We start from the raw sequence: 25,517 nt of genomic DNA, 5'->3' as shown, positions 1-25,517 counted from the left end.
ATTCAGGGTGGATTTGTATTATGTGAGTTTTTTCGAGTGTCAGGGAGTTGTTCCCTATTTTACTCTAAATACATGTGAATTCTGCTTTCATGTTGTCTACTTAAGGCTTGCTCATGATTGCCCAGGAGGGTTGAATTTTTTTTCCTTCTTTGCTTTCCTTCCCTCTCTCAGGCCAGATGCGATGCGTGAGATCTGTGAGGCCAGATGCGATGCGTAAAAAACCAGTTGCATCAGATATGATTTGTCAAACCAGCTCAGGGAGGAAGGGAGGGCTTTTCGAGTGCAGAAAAGCATGTTTTGGAGCTCAGCCCACTGAGCTGAACCTCCTACCATTGCTTGTTGTGTCACATTCTTCGTCTAGCTGCTGGGTTGCAGGGGTCCAGTAAGTACCACCAGACACCATCTCAAGTACCACTGGTGGTACCTGTAATGGCCTTGAATATTTCTGTCTTCAGGGTACCTTTTCCAGAATGTCTGCTGCAGACATCGTGTCCCCTGACACAAAAAGGGTTTTGTTGATGAGCAGCAGATGTGCTGGGTGGGTAGGTCAATTTGACAACTGCATGTTTTCTGGATAGTCATGCTAGCTGTGCTGATAAAGGCAGCTTAGCTTGGGACTGTAATGTTATTGAAGTTGCAAATGTTTGGTCCTTCATACAATTCAATTTCTTACCACTTCTTAATTGGATTGGTCAATAGGGACACACATATAGTCAGCTCAGAGGGAAGGAGAAACATGTCTAGGTGGGATGCTCAAACAAGACAGACGCATAAATTCTCTTAAGACTAGGTGGAAATTGCAGTGGCCTAACAGTCAGCAGAGTGGCTGACTTCACTATGGAACTAATATCCTTTTTCTCCCCACAGATCCTGAGTCCCAGAGGAAAAGAACAGTGCAGAATGTACTTGACCTGCGGCAGAACCTGGAGGAGACCATGTCCAGCTTGCGGGGCTCCCAAGTAACTCACAGGTGAGACCTGGGTTCTCCCTACTCTTGGCACAGGGCTGGCATTTGAGCGCATTGTAATGATTCATCTGACCAATCCCATATGGATCAGCTACTGCCTATCCTGTCCTGCAAAGGCTGTAAAGGTAGCCATATCTCAGAACTCTTAATGATCGAGGGTATTCAAGGCCACTGAATATAGGCTGAGCATGGGATCATTCTTGGGATCTGAAAATCCCAAGAATACACTCCACACAAAATTGATTTAAAAGATATTTATTTCACAAATAATTTTGCATAAGAGAGAATTAAAGCTTCTCAGTAATTAAGTATAAAGATAGGCATAGAACCAGAAAAAAAAATCTCTGAAACCAACTCCTTCCTATCAGTGTACTGCAGAACCCCAGAATACTACAGAGTAGGAAGCAAACTAAAGAGGCAAGCAGGAGAACAGACAAACATTGGTTCTCTGGCCCTTCCTTATACCTCTTCCCTTTCTCCTGAAAATCTTATATTAACCCCATGTCTCAGCTAATACTCCAGCTGACAACAATCTCCTTCCCTACAAAACAGCAGGATAGAAAGAGGGTACTGATCCTAAAAACTTATTATTATTATTAACAGTATTTATATACCGCTTTTCAACTAAAAGTTCACAAAGCGGTTTACAGAGAAAAATCAAATAACTAAATGGCTCCCTGTCCCAAAAGGGCTCACAATCTAAAAAGATCCAAATGAATACCAGCAGACAGCCACTAGAACAGACAGTGCTGGGGTGAGGTGGGACAGTTACTCTCCCCCTGCTAAAAAAAAAAAAGGAGCACCCACTTGAAAAAGTGCCTCTTACCCAATTAGCAGGGGTAATTGGGTTCTTAAATCTTACTGTTCTTAAATCTTTCTTATGCCCTTCTACATAATCCTGCTTACCAGTCTTATACATAATTCTTACATCTTTGCAATGGCTAACCCAGGAACAAGCACAAGGTGTGCTTTTGTATAATGTATCAGAATTATTGAAAAGGCAACTGAAATAGATATTTGGTCACATTCTGTCCATAAATTATTCCTTCTCACAGTTACTGCCAAGCTTCCATCCCTCTCCTTCAAAGTTGTGTAGTTATTTTAAATAACTTTAACACGTTTCAGGACACTAACTTTGGACATCATTGTTGAGCAATGCAAGTGTGGTTTGGGAAGATCAGAGAATGTTACACATACATGTGGTTAACATGTCATATTGAGAGTGCCACTGGATGAAAAGGAATGTGCATACTGGTGAACTGGCTTCTTGTAGTTCATTGCAGAAATCCCATTCCTATTACACTGATGTCAACTACAGACGTAGCTTAGTTGCAGTGTTCTTGCCAAAGCTACATCATTGGGTATCCCACTGTGCCTCTGTTTTTCTTATTCACAGAGAATTTATATAGTGGTAATTAAATTTGGAATTGGTGTATTCTTTCAATTTGTTTGCATTTTTTACTTCTCGTTTACATTTACTTCATGTAAATGGCTTACCTGGTCGTTAAAACACCAGGTTTTCATTAATCAAATTCAAGTTTATAGCTCCCAGTTTGTTATAAGATAGCCTCTTGGAACTTGGCACCTTGTATTCCATCAATTCTTGCTTTAGCTGAGGGTAGAGAAGCCTTACAAAGGATGAAAAATTTAGCATTATGCATCTAGAGAGCAAGAAAGAGAACTGAATGCAAGTAAGATGCTAAGGGGATGGAGAAAGTAATTTCTAAGATGAGAGATAGGCAAGATATCTAAGATGGAAGTGGGCTTAAATTTAACTTCTGCTCTTTCTGTTAACTGTAGTGAATATTAATGCAATCGTGCAAGAAAGCAATGTTTTATTGCGCATAATTGCTTGTGTGCAAGTGTTGGGGGAAAATAAACAAATGAAAGTAACAATAAGCTACTGCGAGAACAAACTGAGCATCTGTAGCAGTCTTTACAACGTTTGTAAATCCAAACTGAAAGAATGACAGAAAACTGTCATGGGTATCATGTTGTGATTTGGTAATTCAGACCTCAAAATCTGGGGTGAAATATGGAGAAAGGAAATTTTAGAAGCATCCTTACCTCTTTCTTTAAAGCAGTGAATGCCAAACCGCAGTCCATGGGCCTGATCTGATGTCTGAAAAATGCCTTCCCCCACGTGGTGTGGCACTTACCATTCTGTGCCACAGCCACTTGTCTTTCCAGCTGCTCACCCCAGAAATGCGTGCTGGGCAGCTGTTTCCACCTGGAAATCCAGATGTATAACCTGCTGGGTCAACCGGCAGCAGAAGTGGCTGAACAGTGTGAATTTCTGGGGTTATCAACTGGAAAGGTCTGGGGTGAGTTTCTGGGGTGATTAGCTCGAAAGCAGCTGTGGCACAGAATGATAAGCACTGCGCCATGTGGCGAAGGCATTTTCTAGGTGCAGTGGTCCTGTGATTTGGTAATGCAGATATTCAAAGAAGCTGATCAGGGAATCCTAGATCTGGCTCGTGAATTTCTTTCTCAGAATCTTGGATTTAGTTGTGCATGTCCTCCTTGTTCCAGACTTCCCTTCAAACACCTATTACAATTGGCTAGATCAGTGGTGTTCAACCTTTCTGAGATATTTGGATGGAAGCTTAATTCCAGGGAGAAACAGTGTCTTTTTTTCACAAATAAACCCAGTCCCTTTCAGGAAAGGAATAGCATCAGTGCCACATTTTGGAATTGTCCCAGCAAGGCCTCTGTCCTGCTCCTCCCCCTCCCCCCCAGGGCAATGGCAGTGGCTTCTCTGAAATAAAATTTTCCCTTGGCTTTCTGTTGTCTGAATGAGCTAATGCAGTGACAGCAGCTTTGGGGGCCTCTAATGAGCAGGAGTGTTTGTATGCGTATCTGTATATTGTAATTTGGCAGGAGGAGAAGGCGGCTGGCAAGGTGAGCTCATTCCCCAAACTGAGTTCATGGAATTTGTGATCAGGCTGCCAGCACCAAGGAATGAGAGAAATATGGCCACTCTCTATTCTGCTTTTATCTCCAGGACACTAACTCTTGCTGGGATCCAAAACTGCTTCCTGAGTTTTGCCAAAAGAAACTGATAAGGAGATGGGACATGATCTTTTCCCTGTCAGATAACAGTGGAAAAAGTGAAATGGGATGGAAACGCTCTGGCAGTGAGGCCTCCATTTCTAATAGTGCAGCTTTAGCTCCTTTCCCGCAGAGCCATACCATACCATAGCAGGTAATGTATTTTCCTGTTACCACCAGCCTGGGTTTGAAGTGATTGAGAGCCACCTGGAGGAGTTTGGGAAAAGTTTCTTGCTGTTTGTGTAAATCCAAAGATTAATATAGATTACGCCTGCTTATGGACAGTTTATAAATACTAAGTCAGCAGTACTGACAAGCTGTTCCTCTAAATATAGTCCTCCCCCAAAAACTCCTGCTCAGGTTTCCCCTTCTACACTCTGTCTTTATCCCCCTCCCCAAATGATTCTGGCTGATGTTGCATGCTGCATAACAAGAGTCTCATGCTGCCTGCTTCACTCCATGCAAGATGGGAACTGCCAGATGAACTCCACCCAGATGAATCACTGCAGCCTGGGATCCAACAAGGGAAGGATGTTGGGTTGTTTCCAGTTGATTTGCTTTGTTAAACATAGAGAAGTTGGATCAGAGGAGATTGCTTCATGGAAGACATCCAAAGTTTTGATTATCCTTAGAGGAAGGCTTGACTTGGGAGAACTAGGCTAGCCAAGAGGCCAAGCAAGGTAAAAGGCATAAACTTCCTGGGAAAATTGGGGAGGCCAACTCAGAATGCCCAGGAAATATGGGAACAGTAGAGGTTCTGCAAGTCAGTCAGTGGTGCTAGAAAGTATAAGTGCAGCCCTGTGGCTATATGCTTTTTCTACAAAATGGACTTGAGGCCGCCACTGTCTTTAAGGAAGTGTTATAGATACATTTGCAATTGGAACAATTCCCATAAGAAATGTATTCATTCATTCATTTATTGTACCTGTATTTTCATCCTGTGTTTCCTACAAAGAGCTCAGGAGGCACATATGCTTTTTCTCCCACCTTTATTCTTTTCTTAAGGATTCTTGTGAGGCAGGTTTTGCAAATCACACATCAGTGTTCATGGCAGAATATGGATTTAAATCTGGGTCTAAATAGCTGCATTTTCAGTTGTGATAGTTGCATTTTCAGAGTTAAATAACTTGGAGAGGCAATTTTCTGTGACAAAACATCTGTTTTTTCACACTATGATCCTGATCCAAATGACAGCCCCATGCAACTGATACTCACAAGTAAATCCAACCCTTTACTACATGCAGATGCATTTAACATCAAGTTACCATTCTAGCCATTCTTGCATCTTTGTTTTCTATTCACCAGATTACTGGTTAATACAAGATCGCAATCAGCCCAGCCCCTTCCATTTCTCTTACCATAATAATTAACAGGTATGGCAAAGTCTGAAACCAATCTGAATGAGCCCTACAATCACTTTTTTTCCTCTGGGCATTGGAATTATTTACTCTGAACCTTATGAAGAGCATCAGTGCATCTGTCAATAGCCCTGTCTCATGTTGTTCTGCTCCCCAGGCCCTCATAGATCCACCAGAAAGGTTAGAGACCCACTGCCTGTGAAGAGCTAAGTCACCCAAAAATAGGACATGCAGAATGTTCTGTTCATGCCAATACTGTACAAAGAAAATGGTTTGTTGAACCCCATTTGTGGCAAATCAGACAGATTTGCTGTCTGTTTCAGAAAGATTGCGTATCGAGTTGGTAAACAGTAGTCAGCAATAGGTGTATGAGCATCAGACCTCAGTCCACCCAGGCTGCTTTACTGGAAGGCTCCTCCTCTCTGCACTGGATGCCTCAGTTCCAATTCAGGACAACTACAAGCTGAGCTTGCATGGACCAAGCACACAGTGGGCATGTACCAGCCTTTGGAGGCATGTAGAGGCAATATATGCAAGGAGAACAAGTTACAAATGCATCGGCTGGATATCTGACAGCACTTTGGCACAAATGTAATATAAAAGAATGTGATGCTTAATAATATGCATAGCCAGGGGCTGAGTAAACTGTACATTGAAAAACATTTTGGTGTGGAAGGGAAGAGCAGAGGTATGACTTGGAAAGGTAGCTGGTGGAGGAATACAGTGTTAAGTAACCACAAGGGAAAGGGACATCAAAGCCCATGCAACCTCCTTTTTATTGTCTCAGATTTCAGCAGTGGCCTGTACAATTTCATACTTCTTGCTGTACCTGTGAGGTTTGGAAAGGTGTATTTAAAAAGATAAACTGGAATTTTCATTGAGCTGAATTTTAACCCAAAGTTCTTGTGGTAAAATGATTTGCAGGAATACCAGAAAAGTGCAGCCTTATGCATGAAGCAAGACTCAGAAACTGCTTGTGCAGGAAGTTTAGAGAAGCAGCATAGAGGCAGATTTAATATATCCCTTGGAATTGATAGGGCTCAGGAACCGTGTGTGTGCTTGCACATAGCAAAACCTGTCAGTCGATCCTGGCTGTGGCCCAAACCAACTGGGCAGAGCAGGTGCAGAAACAAAAGCCAGCAGAACGGATGTATGCCAGAGTAAGGTGAATCTGTGTGCAAAGGATAAGAAAAAGCAGTATAAGAAACCCTTCGGTCATCCTGCCCTTTGCACAGTGTGCTGTGATGCCCTTCTGCATTACACACATGACTTCTGTAGCTAGTCTTCATCCTTGTGCTGTTGGAGCACAACTTGGTCCTTATTACTTAAAACCAATATGGGGATACTAAGTTACTGGATCTAAGACACAAGGTGGCAGGAATAGGCATGGGGTGTCATCATCATCATCATCATCATCAACAGTATTTATATACCGCTTTTCAACAAGGAGAGTGACTCCATGCCATCATTCTGCTACTCATTGCCTCTGTGCAAATTGGGCCTTGTTCACACTGCAGCAATAAACTTGTATCTGAACAGTACCATTTCAGACCGCAGTCACATAATAAAATATGTGTGAAATGTGTGGATATGAAAAATAAAATAAAACAAATCAAATTCCTTGCATGTAGCAAATATATATATGTCAAGAAGAAGCCTAAGTGAAAACCTTTCTCTCTGTCATCTAATCTTCTGTGAGCAGGGGTTGTCTGATTTTAGTGTTTAATAATATGGAGGGGCATTCAGTCTTCTCCATATCTGTCTCAAGTAGTAGAGACAGAGATTTACCACCTCAATGAAGGTCAAACCACACAAGACATTATTAGCATGCTTAACCCTGTCATTCTTGATTTCTGTCATCTAAATGGGTAGAAGAAATCTGGATCCCCAGTGTTGGGGAGAAGGGGCTTTAATCACACCCTGCCTTGCAGCTGCTATTTAGATTATATAAATCAAGCATGTCAGTGCTAAGCATGCCTTTAACATAATGTGTAATTTGTTGCTGAGAACTCAGTTTTATGCAAATCAGTGGGTAGAGCAGGTAGGAGCTAGCCTTTGTGCTGCCTGGGCAGTTTGGCCACTTGCTAGCTTGTAAATATCATTTGAGTGCAGAACAATTCCCTTGTTAGTTTTTTGTTGTCTTCCGAATAGTCAATGCAGTGGAAGCAATCAGAGTCTTCTGAATCTTTTCAGAGATCAGCTTCAACAAAATTTCAGATAAGCTTCAGTGTAATATCTTCCCAGATCTTCTCTAGTTGGATATTTCTGCCTGAAGCTTGATTGTAGGTCTAAAGCTGTAATCTTATGGATACTTACCTGAAAGTAAGTCCCATAGAAGTCAGTAGGGCTAACCTAATGCTTCAATTCTGCTGTAAGCCAATCAAAATAGAAAGCCAGGGTGCTGTAGTGGTTCTCATGTTGGACTTAGACCTGAAAGATCCAGGCTCAAATCCCTGCCCAGCCATGAAATGTCCTGGGTGACCTTGGGCCAGTTGCTATCTCTCAACCTCACCTACCTCACAGGGTTGCTATGAGAACAGAAGGAAGGAAGGAAGGAAGGAAGGAACCATACAGCACCCTTAGGCCCTTAGAAGAAGGGCAGCATAAACATGTGAAAAATAAATAATACACACGCACAAAGGCAGGTCTTCAGCTGGCATTGGGAGAAGTGATGGTACGGAGGCCTGCCAAACCTCACCTGGCAGGATGTCCACAGGTTGGATACAACCACACAGAAGGTCCTCTCTCAGGTAACCACTATGGCATGTGCAACGGCATCTATGAAGGATCGAACACAGGGGTTTCCAACCGCTGTGCCACAGCATGCTAGTGTGCTGCGTGGCATGCTCAGGTGTGCCGCGGGGCCAGAGGAGGCAGGCAGCAGCAGTGGGCGGGAGAAGTGGCTGCTTTGACCCTCACACTGCAGCAGGAAAAAGGAACAGCCACTTTGCATATCCTTTGCAGCTGCTTTGCATCTCCTGCTGTGAGCAAGAGGAAGGCTGCAACCCGATCCTCCTTTACCTAAGAGTAAGCCCCATTGACTATTATGGGGCTTACTTCTGAGTAGACATGCCTAGGATTGGGCATCAAGTCCCTTGTCTGCCCTGCCTGCTGATTGGGCAATCAGAAAAGCCTGGAAGAGGTCTGGGTAGAAGCCGGGCAGGCAAGCAGGTAGGAAGCAAGTGAGTCTGCTGAGGCCACCAGCCTAAGAATGGGCTGGCTGAGGGTCCATGAAAGTCCCTTCTCCTTGCCACAGTTGCCTGCAGCTCCCCAAAGCAACCCTCCCTGCCTTGCCTTTCAGAGGAGGGGTGTTGGGCCACAATCCTATCCACACTTTCTTGGGATAAAGCCCCATTGACTATAATGGGACTTACTTCTGAGTAGACATGCATAGGATTGGGCAAAGTGTCTACTAGTTACACTTTTTTCTGAAATACAGGAGCAGGCAATGGGGAGGGGGGAATGTGAGGCAAGTGATTCTGGACCTTTGGAAGGTGTGGACCAGTGAGGGGAGGGATAGTAGGAGAGGTACTAACTGCAATTATGAAATGAGGGGGGAATGTCCCTGTGGGAGGGGGTGGGTGGGGGAGAGGAGGAGTGCCAATTGCCTGCTCATGTATTTGAGAAAAAACAGTGCAACCAAAAGCCCAATCCTAGGTATGTCTACTCAGAAGTAAGTCCCACAGGTACATTCCCCCGTCTTTGGCTGCAATCCTAACCACACTTTCCTGAGAGTAAACACCATTGAACAAAATTGGACTTACTTCTGAGTAGACCTGGTTAGGATTGTGCCCTTTGTCATGTAATGATTTAATTGTATTAATTATATTAATTAAAATTAATTGTAATATAGTAATTTAACGTAAGTAAAAAACTGGGAGTGTGCCTTGACAGTGTGCTGTGAGCTGAAAAAGATTGAAAACGGCTGATCTAACAGAATGAGCAGACTTATTGGGGGAAGGTGGTCTTTAAGATTTTTTGATCCCAAAGCCATGTAAAGCATTAAGGGTAATAATCAGCACCTTGAATCATGCTCAGAAACGTCCTAGTAGCCTGTGTGCGTGCGTGCATGCATGGACATAGTGCATAAAACATTATAATGTATTGCTTTGAGACATGATCTGACACACCCATGCTTTTGCTAAAAGATTAAACCATATAATAGAAGAATGTAGGCTATGACCAGAGTTAAATTATAGCATGCCAAAAGTGAGGAAAAATCAGAGACCTGTCAGGCAAGGATTATATTTAGTAAGATAATACCCAGATGATTCAATTTTGACCTGTCCTTTACCCTAAGTTTTTGATATACTTGTAGAGTTAAGCTCAAGCTAGAGCTATGCATCCAGAAAAATAATGTGGTAGAAGCTTTCCTGGACTGTACCACATCATATTGCAGGTTAAGGAATTATTACCTTCAATGGAATAAAAAAACCTTTCTGCATGTAGAAAAACAAGCATGTGCTAGTCTTTTCCCTTGCTGAATTATTTTTGTCATTCAAGAGTGTAGTAACTGAACTTTCATCTTGATGCTAAATCTGAGTGGCTGCCACTGTTGTACATTTTTATACACCAGTAGGTGGAGGAGGTAGGTTCAGCAAAAGCAGGTGTAAATTTGAGATCAGGTGCATTCAGCTCTTTGAGCTTGGGTACTGCTTTGCAGAGTCAGCCACTATGCTAGACCACCTCTCTAAGTTTAACTCAATAATATAATTCTGATAAAGTTGAATGCTATCAACCCAATTCTATCTCTCACCACCAGTGCCAGTGTAGCCAAAAGTGTGCCAAAAAGGTGCATGCTTCATCCTGTGGTGGTGGTGGGCAGTCAAACTGCAAAAGTAAAAACATTTTATACTTACCTCCTGGTAGCCTGCATGATCACCAGTGAGTCTCCTTAGACATATGCCACATATGTCTAAGGAGAGGAAAGGTTGGGGAGATTTAAAAAGGAAGGGATAAGGTCCAGCATGCACTATTGCTACTGGATCTATCCCCTCATGTGTCCTCTTCCCCCCAGAAATGCCTTAGTTCCCCAGCTGCAATTTGGAGATAATAATACTTGGGTTGTCATAAGGACTGCATTGAGATGATATATGTGAAATTCTTTGCATATTCAAATTTACAGCATAACCCTAGGCATGTTTACTCAGAAGTAAGTTCCATTGTGTTTCTGAGTTACTCTCAGGTAAGTGTATATAGGATTGTAGCCTAAGTGCCTTCCAAAGTTTTTAGATTTAGAACAGCCCATTGTAAAAAGTGTAATCTTTACCCAAAGTGTTAGAGAAAATGGAACATAATTTCAAACCTGTACTAAAATATCACAAAGCAGTGCACCAAGTGAGCTAAAGCTCTGGTTTTACTGGGGATACTGAGAACTGGAGGGTAAAAATCTTTTTGGATGACTTTGGAGAATTTTCCAGTCACTTCTTCAGATGACTATGCCCATACAGTGCAGGACAAGAGACACAAACAAGAGGGGTCCACAACTTTCACACACTGACCTGGTCAGGTAGCGTAGTATTCAAAAGACTATGTGTGAATGGTTCCCATGCACACACTGAGAAATTATGTTCTCTTTGAGTTTAATCTTTGGCCTTACCAGGCCTTACCAAGTCTCATGTTTCAATGGAAATAGCTATATTTCAACACTCCTATCTGTTGGGCTCCACTGGTAAAACATTCATTCTGCCAGTGGAGCAGAAGTGCCTGGATCCTGCCTTTCTCCCTGAAGGGAACTAAGGTGGCTTGCAACAATAGTTAAAAACATTAATTAAAAACATAATTTAAAATACAAGATGAAACATATTTGCAAAACACATCTTAAAAGCAGCAGTCAAATAAAAGTGTAAAAGAGCTCAGAGCAGCAGTTTATAAAATGATCCAGGCCTGTCACCGGGTGTTTAAAAGGTATTAAAAGATGTTTTAAAAAATGTTAAAAAGGCCAGGAACTCGGAAGTCTTGTCTAAACAGAAGAATCTTCAGGCCCCGACAGAAAGTTTCAAGAGAGGGAGCAGTTCATAAGTCAAGGGGGAGGGAAGTTGGTGCCACTACTGAGAAGGCCCTATTTCTTGCCGCCGCCTCACGTACCTCCCTGGGTGGCGGCACTTGTAAAAATGCCTTCTCTGATGACCTAAGAGCTGGATTGTATGGGAGGAGGCAATCTCTAAGATACCCTGGCCCAGAGCAGTATAGGGCTTTAAAAGTCAAAACCAGCACCTTGAATTGGGCCCGGAAATGAACGGGCAGCCAGTGCAGCCGCTGGAGAAGCAGTCCGGCAGAATCAGACCGCCTACCTCAGTAACTACATGGGCTGCTACATTCTGCACCAATTGCAGTTTCCGAATTCTCTTCGAGGGCAACCCCACATAGAGCGTGTTACAACGTGGCATGAATCACCGTGGCCAGGTCTGCACGATCCAAGTACGGCTGCAGGTGGCGCACCAGTCAAAGCTGAGCAAAGGCCTGACTAGCCACAGCTGCCACCTGGGAATCCAGGAGCAGCTGCGAGTTCAGGTGAACTCCCAAGCTGAGGACCTGCTCCTTCAGGGAGTGCAACCCTATTCAGCTCAAGTCAATACTCCAGCACTTGCATCGAGGATTTCCAAACCAGGAGAACCTCTGTCTTATGCTAATTTAATTTCAGCTTGTTAGCTCTCATCCAGATCCTCACTGTCTCCAGACAGTGCTCCAGGACCTCAACCGCCACCCTGGAGTCTGGAGGAAAGGAGAGATACAGCTGGGTGTCATCAGCATCAGTGGCACCCCACTCCTAACCCCCTGATGACCTCTCCCAGTGGTTTCATGTAGATATTAAATAGCATAATATGGTGTCACATGCTCGGACTGCACTGGTGAGTGCAACAAGACGGCCAGTGCAGTCGCTGGCAGCCATGCACATGGGCTACCATCAAGGCCTCCATGTGAGGGTGTGAAGTGAGTCAACAGTGAGAAGGGAGTGGGAGGATCAGGGGTGTTTCTGGATAGGGAGGGGGAGGAACTGAGATGGGGAGGAGGCAGGAGGAAATGGATCTGGTGGCAATGGTGCACACTGAATTTATCTCCTCTGTTTCTAATCTCTCTGACCTTTTCCTTTCCTTGGACATATGCCACCAGAATGACTGACATATGTCCAAGAAGACCCATTGCCTCTTTGGCAGCCTACCAGGAAATAAGTACAAAATTTTTTTACTTATCTCTTGCAGGTTCTAAGAGTGCCCCCACAACCATAGGATGCAGTGCATGCATACAGGTGCTAGTGTTGGGGATAGGATTTGGAGTCCAGGAGAGTTATCAGAATTAGCATACTGAACTATTTACCTTCTCTTGTCAAGGTTCTTACAAAGTTACTTGTTGCTGCTTTAAAACTTGCAACGCACCAAACTGGAGTATTATCAGTTTTAACTTCTTGCTGTTGTGACTTGCTTTACAAAGCTGTCACTACGTGATGGTAGGCAACCAGCTCCTGTGCAACACAAAAAGCCAAATTTAATCCACTTCTTAATGCTCCATTCCTCATTTGCTCCTTTCATTGCTGCAATACTAATGTTAACCACTTCAGCTTCCAGTGGTGAGATGTTACTGCTTTGAATGTGTAGCCTGTTGCCTTCAGGGCTTGACCATCAGGCTGGAGTTAAAAGGCAATATCAGTGAAATCTTGGGTGGAAGAAGTGCTGGATACTCTGTGATGTGTGCATCTTGTCCTGTGAAGGACTGGGCAATGCTGGGATTCCTTCATGTTGACCATTGCTTATGAAGTAGACCATGGGGGCAATTCAGTCTTGGGGTAGTTGGGGAGGTGTGTTAAGCAGAATATTGGCTTCCTTTCCCCCCCCCCCCCAAGTTAAAAGGCTGAAAATCCGCAATTAATTTGAGTTTAAACCAATTACATTTTTGCATCAATGCAGTTGTTGAAACCATGCCTGCAGGGCTCTGCAGGCCAAGCTCCATCTCTCCTGGAGTTGTGAATCTGTTCCAGAGATGGTTTTAATCATCGTTTTGTAGTTGATGCGCAGCAACTGCTTTTATTAAATCTAAATGAAAGGCATGCCTAGAAGCTGGGATGTCAGTATGGACCATTAACTCTCATGCCTGCTTTCATTTGCAGTGGAAGTGCAACATGCTGCAGTGTGGCTTCGATAACACCTTCATGCTCTTTATACACCAGTTTCCACAACTGCTTTTTGTATCATGAAGAAGGGCTTAGAGAGAGGAAATTCTGAACTTGTTCGGTACTTCTGCAAAGCATCAAAGTTAAACAAGATAACATTATATCATTCATACATACCATGGTTTTCATAATTTTGACCACTAGTGTCAAGCTCAGCTTTTTGCCCACCTAAAACTTATTGCTTGGTGCAGTTGTCACCCCCTTAGCCACACCATTGCACTAGTCTCTGTCTAGGAGAAAGTAAGATTATCAGAATCAGGATGGAGCAGAACACCTGTGTTCTTTTACTCCAGAAAAAGGAATTGTGTGAAGTGCAGCTACACCTATTTCAAATCTGTAATAGTGAGACAAGTTATACTTGCTGGAGTTCTCGCTTCCTGACAAGAAAGTGGGGATTTGTGTCCTGTATTAATCTGTCTAGAGGCTGTTGGTGCAGAAAGTTATCTTGATTATAATGGTGCTTGCCCTTTTCTGCACCATGTAAGACCGAGTTTTCAGGCTATGGCCCAGCCTGGCTGAACAGCCTTTGGCTGGAATTCTGATGACTTGTGATTTCTATGACATTGATTTCTGAGTGTTTTGATTTTCAGAAGCATTCCTGAATCTTCCTCCTTCTTTCAACTTCTAGCCATTAACCTTCCTGTCTGCTTTTTCCTGCAGTTCACTGGAGATGACATGTTATGACAGTGATGAAGCGAACCCCCGCAGCGTGTCCAGCCTATCCAACCGCTCTTCTCCCCTCTCCTGGCGCTACAGTCAGTCTAGCCCTCGCCTGCAGGCTGGAGATGCCCCTTCAGTGGGTGGGGGCTGCCGTTCAGAAGGGACACCCAGCTGGTACATGCACGGAGAGCGAGCTCATTATTCCCACACCATGCCCATGCGCAGCCCAAGCAAGCTCAGCCACATTTCACGCCTGGAGCTTGTGGAGTCACTGGATGCTGATGATGTTGACCTCAAATCCGGGTACATGAGTGACAGTGACTTGATGGGCAAGACAATGACTGAGGATGATGATATCACCACAGGGTGAGTACAGGTGTCTGGTTTCCATGGCTTCAGTTATCCGTTGATTGAAAACATGGGGGGGGGGAGATTCTGCATTTTACTAGTGGGCGCCGTGTCTCTCTCCTGTCTTTCTCTGGAGTCTGTCATTCCAATGTGTTCCAGCTTTCCTGCTTTCTCCCCATTGGCTGAAGGTGGTGCTGCACTCAGCTGTGCACTCCAAAGGGAGCCACTGGAAGAAGTGGCCAGGATCTGGGCAACGTGGCCAATGGAAGGAGGGGAAGCAGAATTTTGTTTCAGAAGTTTCACAACCGAACTTCATTAGGGAAAAGTTGCCCAAGTTAGGTTGTGTGGGCACCTGGGCAAAGAAAAAAAATGACTTGTATATAGGGGGTTTGCTCCTATCCATGGCTTCAGGTATCTGCGGTTGATCTTGGAACATATCCCCTGTGGATATGGGGGGACGCCTGTACTGCTGTCAGGCAATCAAACATGCGTCTCAGATTTGGCTGCATAGCATTGGAAGTGGTCCTTGGGAAGTCCTTCCACCATCCCCAGCTTGAAATATTTAGGTCATGATAAGGACATACTCTATTATTCATTGTTCTCTTATTTTTGTTTTAGCATCTTTGTTTCCCCATCTTTCTGTCTTAATAATCCCAAGTGCTGTTTTATTAATGCAGCAGGCCTAGGTTTCAGCACTTTAGATATTCATTCATTTAGCTTGAGATATTTCTATTTTTGAATCCAGTATGGGTGCTAGAACTAGATGTTAAATGACACTCCAGAAAAGAGTTGAAAAGCACACCACTAGTAGCAACACGACTGTGACAAGGTAACACATCCTGATGAATCATTAGAAACAAAACCATTTTGTCCGGGGCGTGGAAGAGACACATGACTTGTACCCATGTCTACAAAGCAGTGAGCAGTTCTTGACTTGAGACTAGCTGCTTCTGCAAAGCAAATATTTGTTCCCAGCTTGAGGCAAGTGTACTCTGCAGAAGGATGGGGTAGGAAGTGTATCTGGGTTAAACTGGACACAAGTCGGATTTGGCCAGCAATTTTAACTTTCATATGCTGTGTAGAATAAAATTGGCAGAGTAGTAGATAACAGAGAACGTATATGAGAATAAATGAATAGGTAGGTAGACTACCTAGAGATACATTGCATGCTGTGTATATAGGGACATGCAAGAAAGATCACATTGATGATCTGTGCTGTGCTTCTAGATGTTTTGCCTCCCTTTCCAGTGAAGCTGTTTCATTGGCAGATCAGTTAGAAATGTTTGGTTTTAAGAGGCAGATCCAGAGCTACTGTGCATACCAAACTGTGTGGCATTAATCATATCATTGGACCTTGCATGTTCATTTTAAAAACTTTAATTGTCAGCTGCTGCGGGCCCTGATCAGGATTAGAATTGCAGTAAGGAGGAAGTATTTTTTAAAAACTTTTAATGCCTACACTGCAGTTCTGATAAAACACCATGATGTGTAGCTGCTATTTGCCTTGCCACTGGTGTGAATGGCAGTTTCTGCCCTCCACTGATGTCATCCCCTCCCTGGCAGCTGTGAAAATTGCCATGAGAATATTTCTTTTGGGGCCATGGCAAAAGCTAAAGTTTTCATTTGTATATACCTTTGCTGCAGTCAACCCTGATTATCCCCTGCCCTGTGCTGCTATTCACAGTTTAAAAAATGAACAGATAAGGGCTAATGACACGATTAACATCCTGTCTAGTTTGAACCTTCAACAGCATGTTGTGGGACTCAGATAAGGAAATAACTCTAGATCTGATTACTCATCACTTCCTGAGAAAAAGTTCTTTCCCAATATGATTGTCTTGCTTGTACAGGCATGCCCCCATATTTGCAGGGGTTCTGTTCCAGAACCCCCTGCAGTTAAGTGAAACCACGAATATGAAGGAATGCCCTCCTACCTTCTGGAGGCTATGATTGCTGAACTCCTTGCCTTTGGGGGGGGGGCTGTCTTCTGAGCCCAACAGAGGTTGCGCACATTTGCCCACAGCCCCTCCTGGTCTCGGAATGAGAGACCAAAAAAGTAACTTCTGGTTTTTTGGCCTCTAATTGTCACTCTGAGCCCGGCAGAGGCCATGTGCAGAGCTCCCCTTGCCTCTGGAGGGGGCAAGTGTTGGGTCCCCCCTGGACCCGATCCACAAATAAGTGAAAGTGGTTATGGGATTCACTGATACGGAGCCCCCCTGTATTTATGCCAATTCACTTAGCTGGATGAAGTGTATTGGTCTGATATAGGGGTGTCCAAAGTTTTTGACTGGAGGGCCACATCATCTCTCTGACACTGTGTCGGGGGCTGGGGGGAGGGGAAGAATTAATTTACACTTAAAATTTGAATAAATTTGCATAAGTTTACATAAATGAATATATTAAAGATGAACTTATATGAATGAATGAAGGTCTTGCAATAGCTCAAGGCCTATAAAAGGCCTTGCACAAAGCAAGGCTGGCCTTTCCTTTGCTGCCTCACAGATAAGAAACAGCAAGCAGTGGAGGGAGCCCTCATCCCACAGCTCACGTGAGAGGTCAAACAGTCTCCCTCACGCTGAGAGCAGTTGTGTCAGGCCAGTGTGGGCTCCAGCAAATCTCCGGAGGGCCAGAGGCTCATTGGAGACTGGGGGCTCCCTGAGGGCCGCATTGAGAGGTCTCAAGGGCTGCATGTGGCCCCAGGGCCGGGGTTTGGGCATCCCTGGTCTGATAGAATGGATGTTTGTAATCATCCTAGACACTTCAGTCCCAAGTGTATTACATGAAATTAAAATAACTTCCAAGTAATCATTTTAGGACTAGGTTCACCTTTTGGCTAGCCTCTTTAATTGGAGAGCTTCTTTGGCCCAATATATGACTTCTGAAAATATTTGCTCCTAAGTGAATAATTTAGAATGGCTGGTTAGTTTTCTGGGCAATCATTCCTCATTGTTCCAAAGCATAATCCTGGTAGAGACTTCCTTTTTTTTCTCTTTTAATTGAAAATGATTTTTTTGGTTGATGATACAGACAGAGCAACATTGTATGAAAAACTGCTGGGTCATAACCTCGAATTTTTTCACCTGCTGTACCATTCCCATTTTGAGACAATAGGAGTCAGTGTATCTCCATCCCACTCCTCTACTCATCCATTTTCCCACTCTCCTTCTCCACAACATACACTAGAAAGCAGGTCTTGCAGGTGGTACAAGAGAGTAAGGCAAAGAAACCAATAGTGGAGTGGGAATGAGTGCAGTGGTTGCATCCTAATCTGTGCAAATTTTGAACAAGGAGAACTGTCATGAGCAGAACGCTCCTTCCTTCCACCAAGGAAGCTTCCATTTGTGGATGGAGATCCCAGTGGTGGAAGCACTGGTCAGGGTGCCAAGCATAGGCAGGATGAAATCGTGATCCGGCAGCCTTAGCCCTGTGTAGCAGGGCCAACTTTAAGCCAGTTGGACCAATTGTTCCCAATTGGACCCTGTGCCTGAGGGGCCCTCGTGTTAGGGTAATCTACTTTAATCATGTCACACATGACACCACACTGCTATGGACACCTAACACCACATTGCAGGTGTTACAGAGAACAGCAACGATTTTAAGTGCATATTTTGATTGTCTTCCATTCTGTCATAGAGATATAAAGTTAATATTAAATTTTATTTGTATCTAAGATTCTGCAGATCTTTGCTGCGAACTGGGGCCCTGAGAAAAAGGTTTCCAATTGGGCCCCACAGCTCATAAGGCTTGTCCTGCTGTGTAGTTTGCATACAAATATTCTTATATACAGAGGGGCTTCATGGTAACTTTTCCATACAACTTGTCAAATGCTGATAGGGCTGAGGGTTAAAAAAACAAAACCCCAAACGGAACAAAATGAGGGAATTCATCTGAAATTCTTTGCAGCAATGCAAAGTTAAGCTCTTTAGATTGTTCTTAATCAAATTTTGTCAGTATTCTGTTATTCCCTGAGAGGCTTCCTTGTGGGGGGAGGGGAGGGGTCTGGCCAGCCCGGCCTTTCCGAGGGGGCCCCCCTGGTGGAGGCCTCAGACTAGTTCACCAGAAGAAAGGGGGGTCGTGTCACCCAGCTCCCCCTTTGGGTTGGCAGCATTTGCCAGAGTGAGGAGCAGGGGCTGCTGTCAGCAGATCCTCCTGCCTGTTCTCCCAACCGCCTTGTCATCCTTGGTCTCCAGGTTTATATAGGGCAGGCCCCTCCCCTTCCCTCACAGGGATGGTACAAAAAGGGTGTGTCTCTGGGACTGCCCTCCCCTGGGACTAACACAACTCCTCCCCTTCCTCTCATTCTCTCTCTCTTCCTCCCACCTCCTCTCACCTGGAGCTGCTAGGGTTGTTCCTGAGATGACTGGGTAGGCTGCTGCCTCTGTTCTGGTCTCTGCCTTTGGAGGGTGGGCTGGTTCTGCCCACCTGGGTCCTGTAGCTCTGCAGACGGCATTGGGGGGAGGGTTCAACTGTGGGCTCCAGATGTCATAGCCAGGTGCCCTGCCCAGCAAGGTAGGTCCTGGCTGGCTGGGCGGGGGAGTGCTCTTCTTCTCCCCCGAGGCAGGGGAGGGGTGGCTGCCCAGCAGCCGAACGACCTGCGTTCTGTCTCCCCCCTCCCTCCTCCTAGTATTGGAGGTTTTTTCCTTTAAAGTAATGTAGGGAATGAATGAGGGGATTTGAAAGGGTTCTATTCTGGAGTGGACCTAGAAGAAACAGCATGACAACTTGCGTATTCTGGAGTATTTATAAAAAATTTTTGGAACATCTATAGTTGCTTGCTTTAGGAGTTCTAAACCAGTGTTTCTCAACATTTGTCCTTTTCTGTACCACTTCACAAGGTCCACCTATTTGAAGTATCACCAGATGAAATCATCACCAGTTACTTCTGGGTTGGGAGGCCAGATGCAACAGAACCAACACCAGTAAGAGGCTCAGGGTGGACTGGAGGGCTTTTTCGAACATGGAAAAGCATGCTTTGGAGCTCTGCCCATTGAGCCAAGCCTCCTTTTGCTGTTTGTTGCATCACGGTCCAGGTCACACTGCCGGGTGGTAGGTGTCCCAGGGGTTCTGTGTGTAGCAGCAGACATGGTATCTGTACCACTGGTTGAGAAATACTGTTCTAAACCATTCCTGAGTGCTGTATATAGTGGTACAACTTGAAGCTGCAGTGATACATGTGGTTATCAGTGTTCCTTCTGGTTTCTGCAAATGTGTTGACTTTGGTAACATGTGGTTGGTTGCCACACAGTGTTATCTCTGTTCATTTGACTATCTTACTCTGAATTGTTTGGTTGTTTGGAAATGAAGGGCCTTTGGTCATGTTTTCTTTTGGCTGCTCACCCCCTGCTGCTTGGGAGAGATGGAAACTCACAGAGTGAGATATTATGTCATGCTTTTTCCATTTATCATTGGAAGGATTTTAGCAGTCCCATAGCTCCATCAAGGGAATGGGTGTAGGCTTGGGCCTAAAAATACTCGCATGTCACGGAAAGCCATGCTATAAAGACCTTGTTAATTCCACAGCTCTGGTCTGCAGATGTGTAATTGTGACCATCCCAAAGTTCAACTGTGAGGTCTCTTAACCATTGCTGTTATTTGGGTATTAAAATAATAGCACTTATCTCTCAGAGTACAGATCTGAGTGACGTTGGACACTGTGAGGCTGGAGTGGGGAAATCCACATGGGAAGATGAAAGGTTATTTCCTGTTCCCTAATGGGTAACATTCATTTAGGTTTGCCAACTTCTTTTTACTGGCTTTGCTCCTCTGGCTACAACTGCAACCTCATATGCAGATATTAAACAAGTGAAAGTGTCACCATACCTGCTAGGGAAAAGCTTTACCTGCTCAGTTTCCCCATGGCAGGCTGCTGTGGAAGACATGTTAGTAGCGCAGGCAGAAATGTCAGTCCTTCTGTTTCTGTTCTGAGAAATATATCACACATGTATTCACGTTATAGAATTCCTGATTTTAAAAAGGAGGTCAGGAGATGCCTATTGGGACCAGGCCTCATAATAGCAGGATTTAATCTTATTTTAGACTTGGTGCTATTTATATGACTGCTCAGACCTTGATGATGGGGAAATGAATGTGTACTCACTGAAAAAGTATTGTGTTCAAGTAGATGCTGGGTGATATGAAGGTTCTGTATGGTGTGATAGATTTTTGAAGGAGCATTCACACATGCAAGTCAATACAATGTTGAAGTTGTCAAGCGATGAACATTGGTGTGTGAACCTCCACTTGGAATTGTGCAAATATCTAAATATCATATCTGCCACTGCCAGGCTTCGTTAAAGAAGATCAGTAGAGAGATCTGGGCTCACAGAAGTGTAGCTCTCCTCAAAATTAGCCACCTCCCACATTTGGGTGGTGTCAGGAGCTGGACAAATTGAACACTGGGCAAGGGCCCATGTCTGTTGGAGGAACCCCCTGACTAAGCTGACAATAGTTTTCAGTACCAGTGGCAGCACTCAGTGCTCCCTAGAGTGGAAGCAGGGGTGCCAAGGGGGGCCCAGTGTAGGGCTTTACCCCAGTCCCCCCCCCCAATATCCTGGTGTCAATACTGCCTGCACTGATGGTTTTGGGATGCTTTTCTCAACTTTGTCCTGTTCTCAGTTTCATGAAAATCCAGCCTCTTGCTTCGTTCTGTCTCCCACCTCCAAAGCTTGGCCAGATGCCAGATCCTAGCATATTGGAGGTTTCCTGTTTCAGAACATGAGAAAATAAATATTCCTGGTGCTTAATTCATCCCAGTAAAAGGGAGGGTGTTTGACCTGTTACATGACAGCTTGGAAGCAAGCAAGACCCCAGCTGTCTGACGGCTCTGGTGACAAACCACAAGTCTTAGCAGGTGACACAGGCTTCACATAGTAGTCTTTGCTCTTTGTCTCCCCCAGTCTCAAGCGGTCTGATAAAAACACCCTGTTATTTTCTTATGTGGCATATTCTGGGTGGGTGGGCGGGCAAGCCTTAGGGAAGCATTCAGTGGGAGATTTATGACTAGGTCTGCCAGACCAACTTTTCAAAACTAAGGGTCAGTCTCATTTTTTATGCTTATCCATATCCATATTACAAAGCTGTAAGAAGATGGCTGTTGTATTGTTTAACTTTGCTGTGTTTTGAATTAAGGGACATTCCCTTCAAATAAAGGACATCTGGAAAATCCATTCCTGGGCCTCTCCTTTTCAGAGAGATGCTGGGGGAATGGTGATGTTATAGGGGCTCTGTTGCCCTTTTCGTATGGGTGACTGTTGCAGCCTGATTGCTAGGGCTGTTTTTTTTGTAATCCCCCCCCCCCCAAAAAAAATTTCTTGGATTAAAATAGCAAACTGTGTCATTATGTGTTTTTATCCAAACGTGTATTCAACATTGTACAAACACTGCAATAAAGCACAATAAGCATTTCAACTGTGAACTCTATCATTTTTGACTCTTAGCCACTTAGGGCCCAATCCTATCCAACTTTCCAGTGCCAATGCAGCAACAGTGCAGCCTCAAGGTAAGGGAACAAATGTTCAAGGTAAGGGAACAAATGTTCCCTTGCCTTGGGGAGGCCTCTGTGACCGCAGGATGCAGCACATTCCTCATTGGTACAGCTGAATTGGTGCTGGAAAGTTGGGCCCTTAGTTATTTGATTTTTTAAAATAGAATTGGGCCCTTAGTCATTTGATTTTTCTGTGTAAACCACTTTGTGAACTTCTTGTTGAAAAGCAGTATATAAATAATGTTGTTGTTGTTACCAAACATATATACATACATATTCATTGGTTTTCCAAGCTTCTCAAAAGTGCAGCGCCACTCATCATTTTTTTTTATTTCACAATATCCTTTGCATACCAGAATGGCATTAAATGTGCAAAAAAAAAAAAAAAAGCTACAGAAAATGATCAGTTCGAGGTGCGATACAATACAGAAAAATTACAATCAGAGAAATGTTTCACTGAGCCTTGCTTGGTTTTCCACACTTCTCAAGATTGCAGCATCACACAGAGAAGCACCACACAGACGAGCTTGCGAGTGGCTTGGCACAGAAGGGAGATCCAGATCGTAGGACATTCATCTGATCACAGATCGCATACAGATCTCAGTTTAGAACTCAATTGCTTTACCTCCAGATTACAGTACAGTGCTTGTACCCTACCTGGGCATAACAGAATGACATAAAATTGGCAAAAAGAAACCCTAGGAAACATGAGTGAGGGGCTTGAGGGAGTATCTAAGGGCACAGTGCTTTCCTGCACTGGCATAGCGGTGCCAGTGGGACATGTGCTGCATCCTGCAGTTGGGTGTCACTCACGGAGGCCTCCTCAAACTAAGGGAATGTTTGTTCCCTTACCTCGGAGCTGCATTGCCCTTATGTCAGTGCTGGAAAGCACTGACATAAGGGATTAGGATTGCGCCTTAAGGTTCACAAAGTCAGGCAGGTAGCATCAAACTGAGCTGCAGGACCTTTGGCTAGTACCCAACAGAAAACAATGACTGGAACTCAGCAGAGTCCTTATTCCCATAGGTCTGACTGTCCCTCCCAGGCTTTATTCCTTTGGCAATTCTTCTTAAAATCCTTGGCCAGGAGCCCCTTCCAGGAAGCTCTGTAACTTCGGTCTAGAGTTGTCTGCAAACAGAACCAGAGAGTACAAGCACCCTGGTGCAGAGGGAGTCAGTTCCTCAGGTCAATCATACGCAGAGGGACTACCACTGGTGGTCCCGGCTTAGGGGTCTCCAGCTCAAGGGGCTTTTCACTGATAGGCTGAGGTTCTGTGTTGGGTCCAATGTTGCTGCACCTGCTGACTTTCCTGACCAGGGTAGGTCCTCTTCCTCTGAGTTGGAGTCCTAGCTGCCCTCCTGAGGCTGGGGTCATGACATTTGTCATTGTACCTGCTGCTCTTAATGTACTTTATTTTTGTTTTGAAATGAAGGAGAATCGTTAATAAAGAGAGGAGAACTGAAAAGCATTTTTTGCTTATTTTTGTGGGTAGAAAGCATCTTCCCTCCTCCTGTAATTTTGTCCTATTGTGCAAATGCGATGGATTATAAAAAAAACTTCAGCCAAATACTTCACAGAATGAACAATAAAGAGTGTGGAGAATGGAGAGCTGTTGAGTGTTCTTTTAATGCAAACCAACATAAAGGAATTAACTGATGCCAAAGATGCGCAAGAGTCTCATTAAAGAACTCTGTTAAAATGAACTTTGTTTGACTATTGGAGTATAAAAACAAACTTTGACCTGGCACACAAGTGGTTTTTTGCTTGGATCCCCTGGGAGAAAAGACCCACTGGTTGAAAACCCCTGCTTTAAGGCAGAGTATTGGCAATGTTTAAGTTCAAGGCTTATTTATTTAGTTCAATGTCTATTCTGTTTCTCCTTAAGTGCTTGGAATCAGCAACAACAGTCACAAACAAAACAAAAACACATTGCGTATCTTGAATATAAAGTTTGGGAAACTAGTCTCCTAACTAGTTTCTTTAGTTTAATATTGACTGCACACTTTGTTCTCACACTGCAAGCCTCTTGATACTGCCTACTCAGAATTGTGAATGGGGAAATTTTATATATTTCCTGTATTTTTTAATCCCGCTTTTCTCTACATGTATGTGTATAGAGTCTTCCTGGGAGAGTCCCTGCATTAAGAGTTCTGAGAAGTTAAGCATTAATAAAGCATGTTGCCATAAATGTTCTGAGGGCAGCAGCCTATTAGTGCAAAGTGCCCTTTCCTCAAAATTGCCATGTGTGTGCTGCAGTCTATATCCTGCGCGGTGCTGTGGAAAAGTGGGCAGCATGGAGAGGGTAGTGAGAGACAGAATTTTCTGGTATTCTCCCCTCCTCATTGGTCTATGTGGGTTTTTTGGTTTGTTTGTTAGCTCTGGTTGGTATGCCAGGTTTTTGGTTTGTATGCCAGCTATTGGCATGGCATTTTGCTGATGTTTGGGCATGTATGCTGTCTGGAGGGGGCTTAGGATATGATAGCCACTCACTTCCTATCCTGCTCATGTCTGTGCCCCATTTGGGGGCTTATGCCTGCTGGAGTCACAATGCTGAGGATATGCCAACATGGTGTTGAACGTGGTCGGGTAAGTCTGCTGGCAGGACAGGAGCTGCATCCACAGGGCTTTATCACTGCCAGTGTGCCTGCCATTGTGCCAGCACTCAAGGGTGTACACTACATCCTATGGATTGGCATTTCTGTAGTATAGGATTTGGCTGCCTGTTATTTACCTCATATAACTGTGAGATTCTTACTCATATTCAAAGTGTAAGTCTGAAAATGACTGGGCAACAGATGTTACTGGTGGAGGTCCAGAAGAAGCTGGCAGAGATTTTGAGCTGATACATAAGCTTTGTTTTACTATCGAAATTTATCTCTGATGTTTTTCAGAGATGGTGGTCAGAGGACATCCACCTAGTGCCAAGGTTCCCATACACACACCCTGATTGCATTAATATTCTGGATGATCTGGGGACTGGGCAGGCCTTAGCAGGTGCCAGAATAAAAGAGTAGCTGCAGGAGGCAATGTGGTGAGTGGCAGATTTAATGGGCCTGCCCTGTAGTTAATAGCTGAGCTTGACACATTTTTTCAGGACAATTTACAGGCAGCAATTTCCTGTGAGTTTGTAATTAAATGAGCTGCAAGGCAGAAGGGCCGCCAGGGACTTTTAAAAACAGTTTGCACTTGCTGTTGAGTGAGCAGGTGAGTTGTTTTGCTAGCTGCAACCCTTTTCTTGTTGCAGAGCATGAAACAGTAGCTCTTGGATAGGCAGGGGTTCCCTGATATGATATTGTCCGTATGTTTGCCATACTGGTGTTTGCAGAGTAGTCATTGGAGGTCTTTGCATTACAGCAGTAGAGATCCTCAAGGGATATTTCATTGCTTCTTTACACCAGTGTAACCTTCTTGAAATAATCTTTACCCATACTCCACCCCAGATCTTAAGTCTTACAGCGCAATTCTAACTGGCCTTGCACCAGT

General features: G+C 44.2%; 1 protein-coding gene across 1 annotated transcript in view; it reads left to right on the top strand.

Annotated features, from left to right (window-relative positions):
* Positions 1–25,517, top strand: part of NAV1 (neuron navigator 1) — a 326,783-nt gene that overhangs the window by 201,409 nt on the left and 99,857 nt on the right. Inside the window, exons 5-6 of the mRNA XM_066626528.1 lie at positions 868–970; positions 14,204–14,569. Coding sequence (XP_066482625.1) covers positions 868–970; positions 14,204–14,569 — 469 coding nt within the window. The remainder of the gene's footprint in view (positions 1–867; positions 971–14,203; positions 14,570–25,517) is intronic.

The sequence above is a fragment of the Tiliqua scincoides genome, chromosome 4, assembly GCF_035046505.1.
Source record: "Tiliqua scincoides isolate rTilSci1 chromosome 4, rTilSci1.hap2, whole genome shotgun sequence".
Taxonomy (NCBI): domain Eukaryota; kingdom Metazoa; phylum Chordata; class Lepidosauria; order Squamata; family Scincidae; genus Tiliqua; species Tiliqua scincoides.
This window is presented reverse-complemented; position numbering and strand designations above follow the sequence as displayed.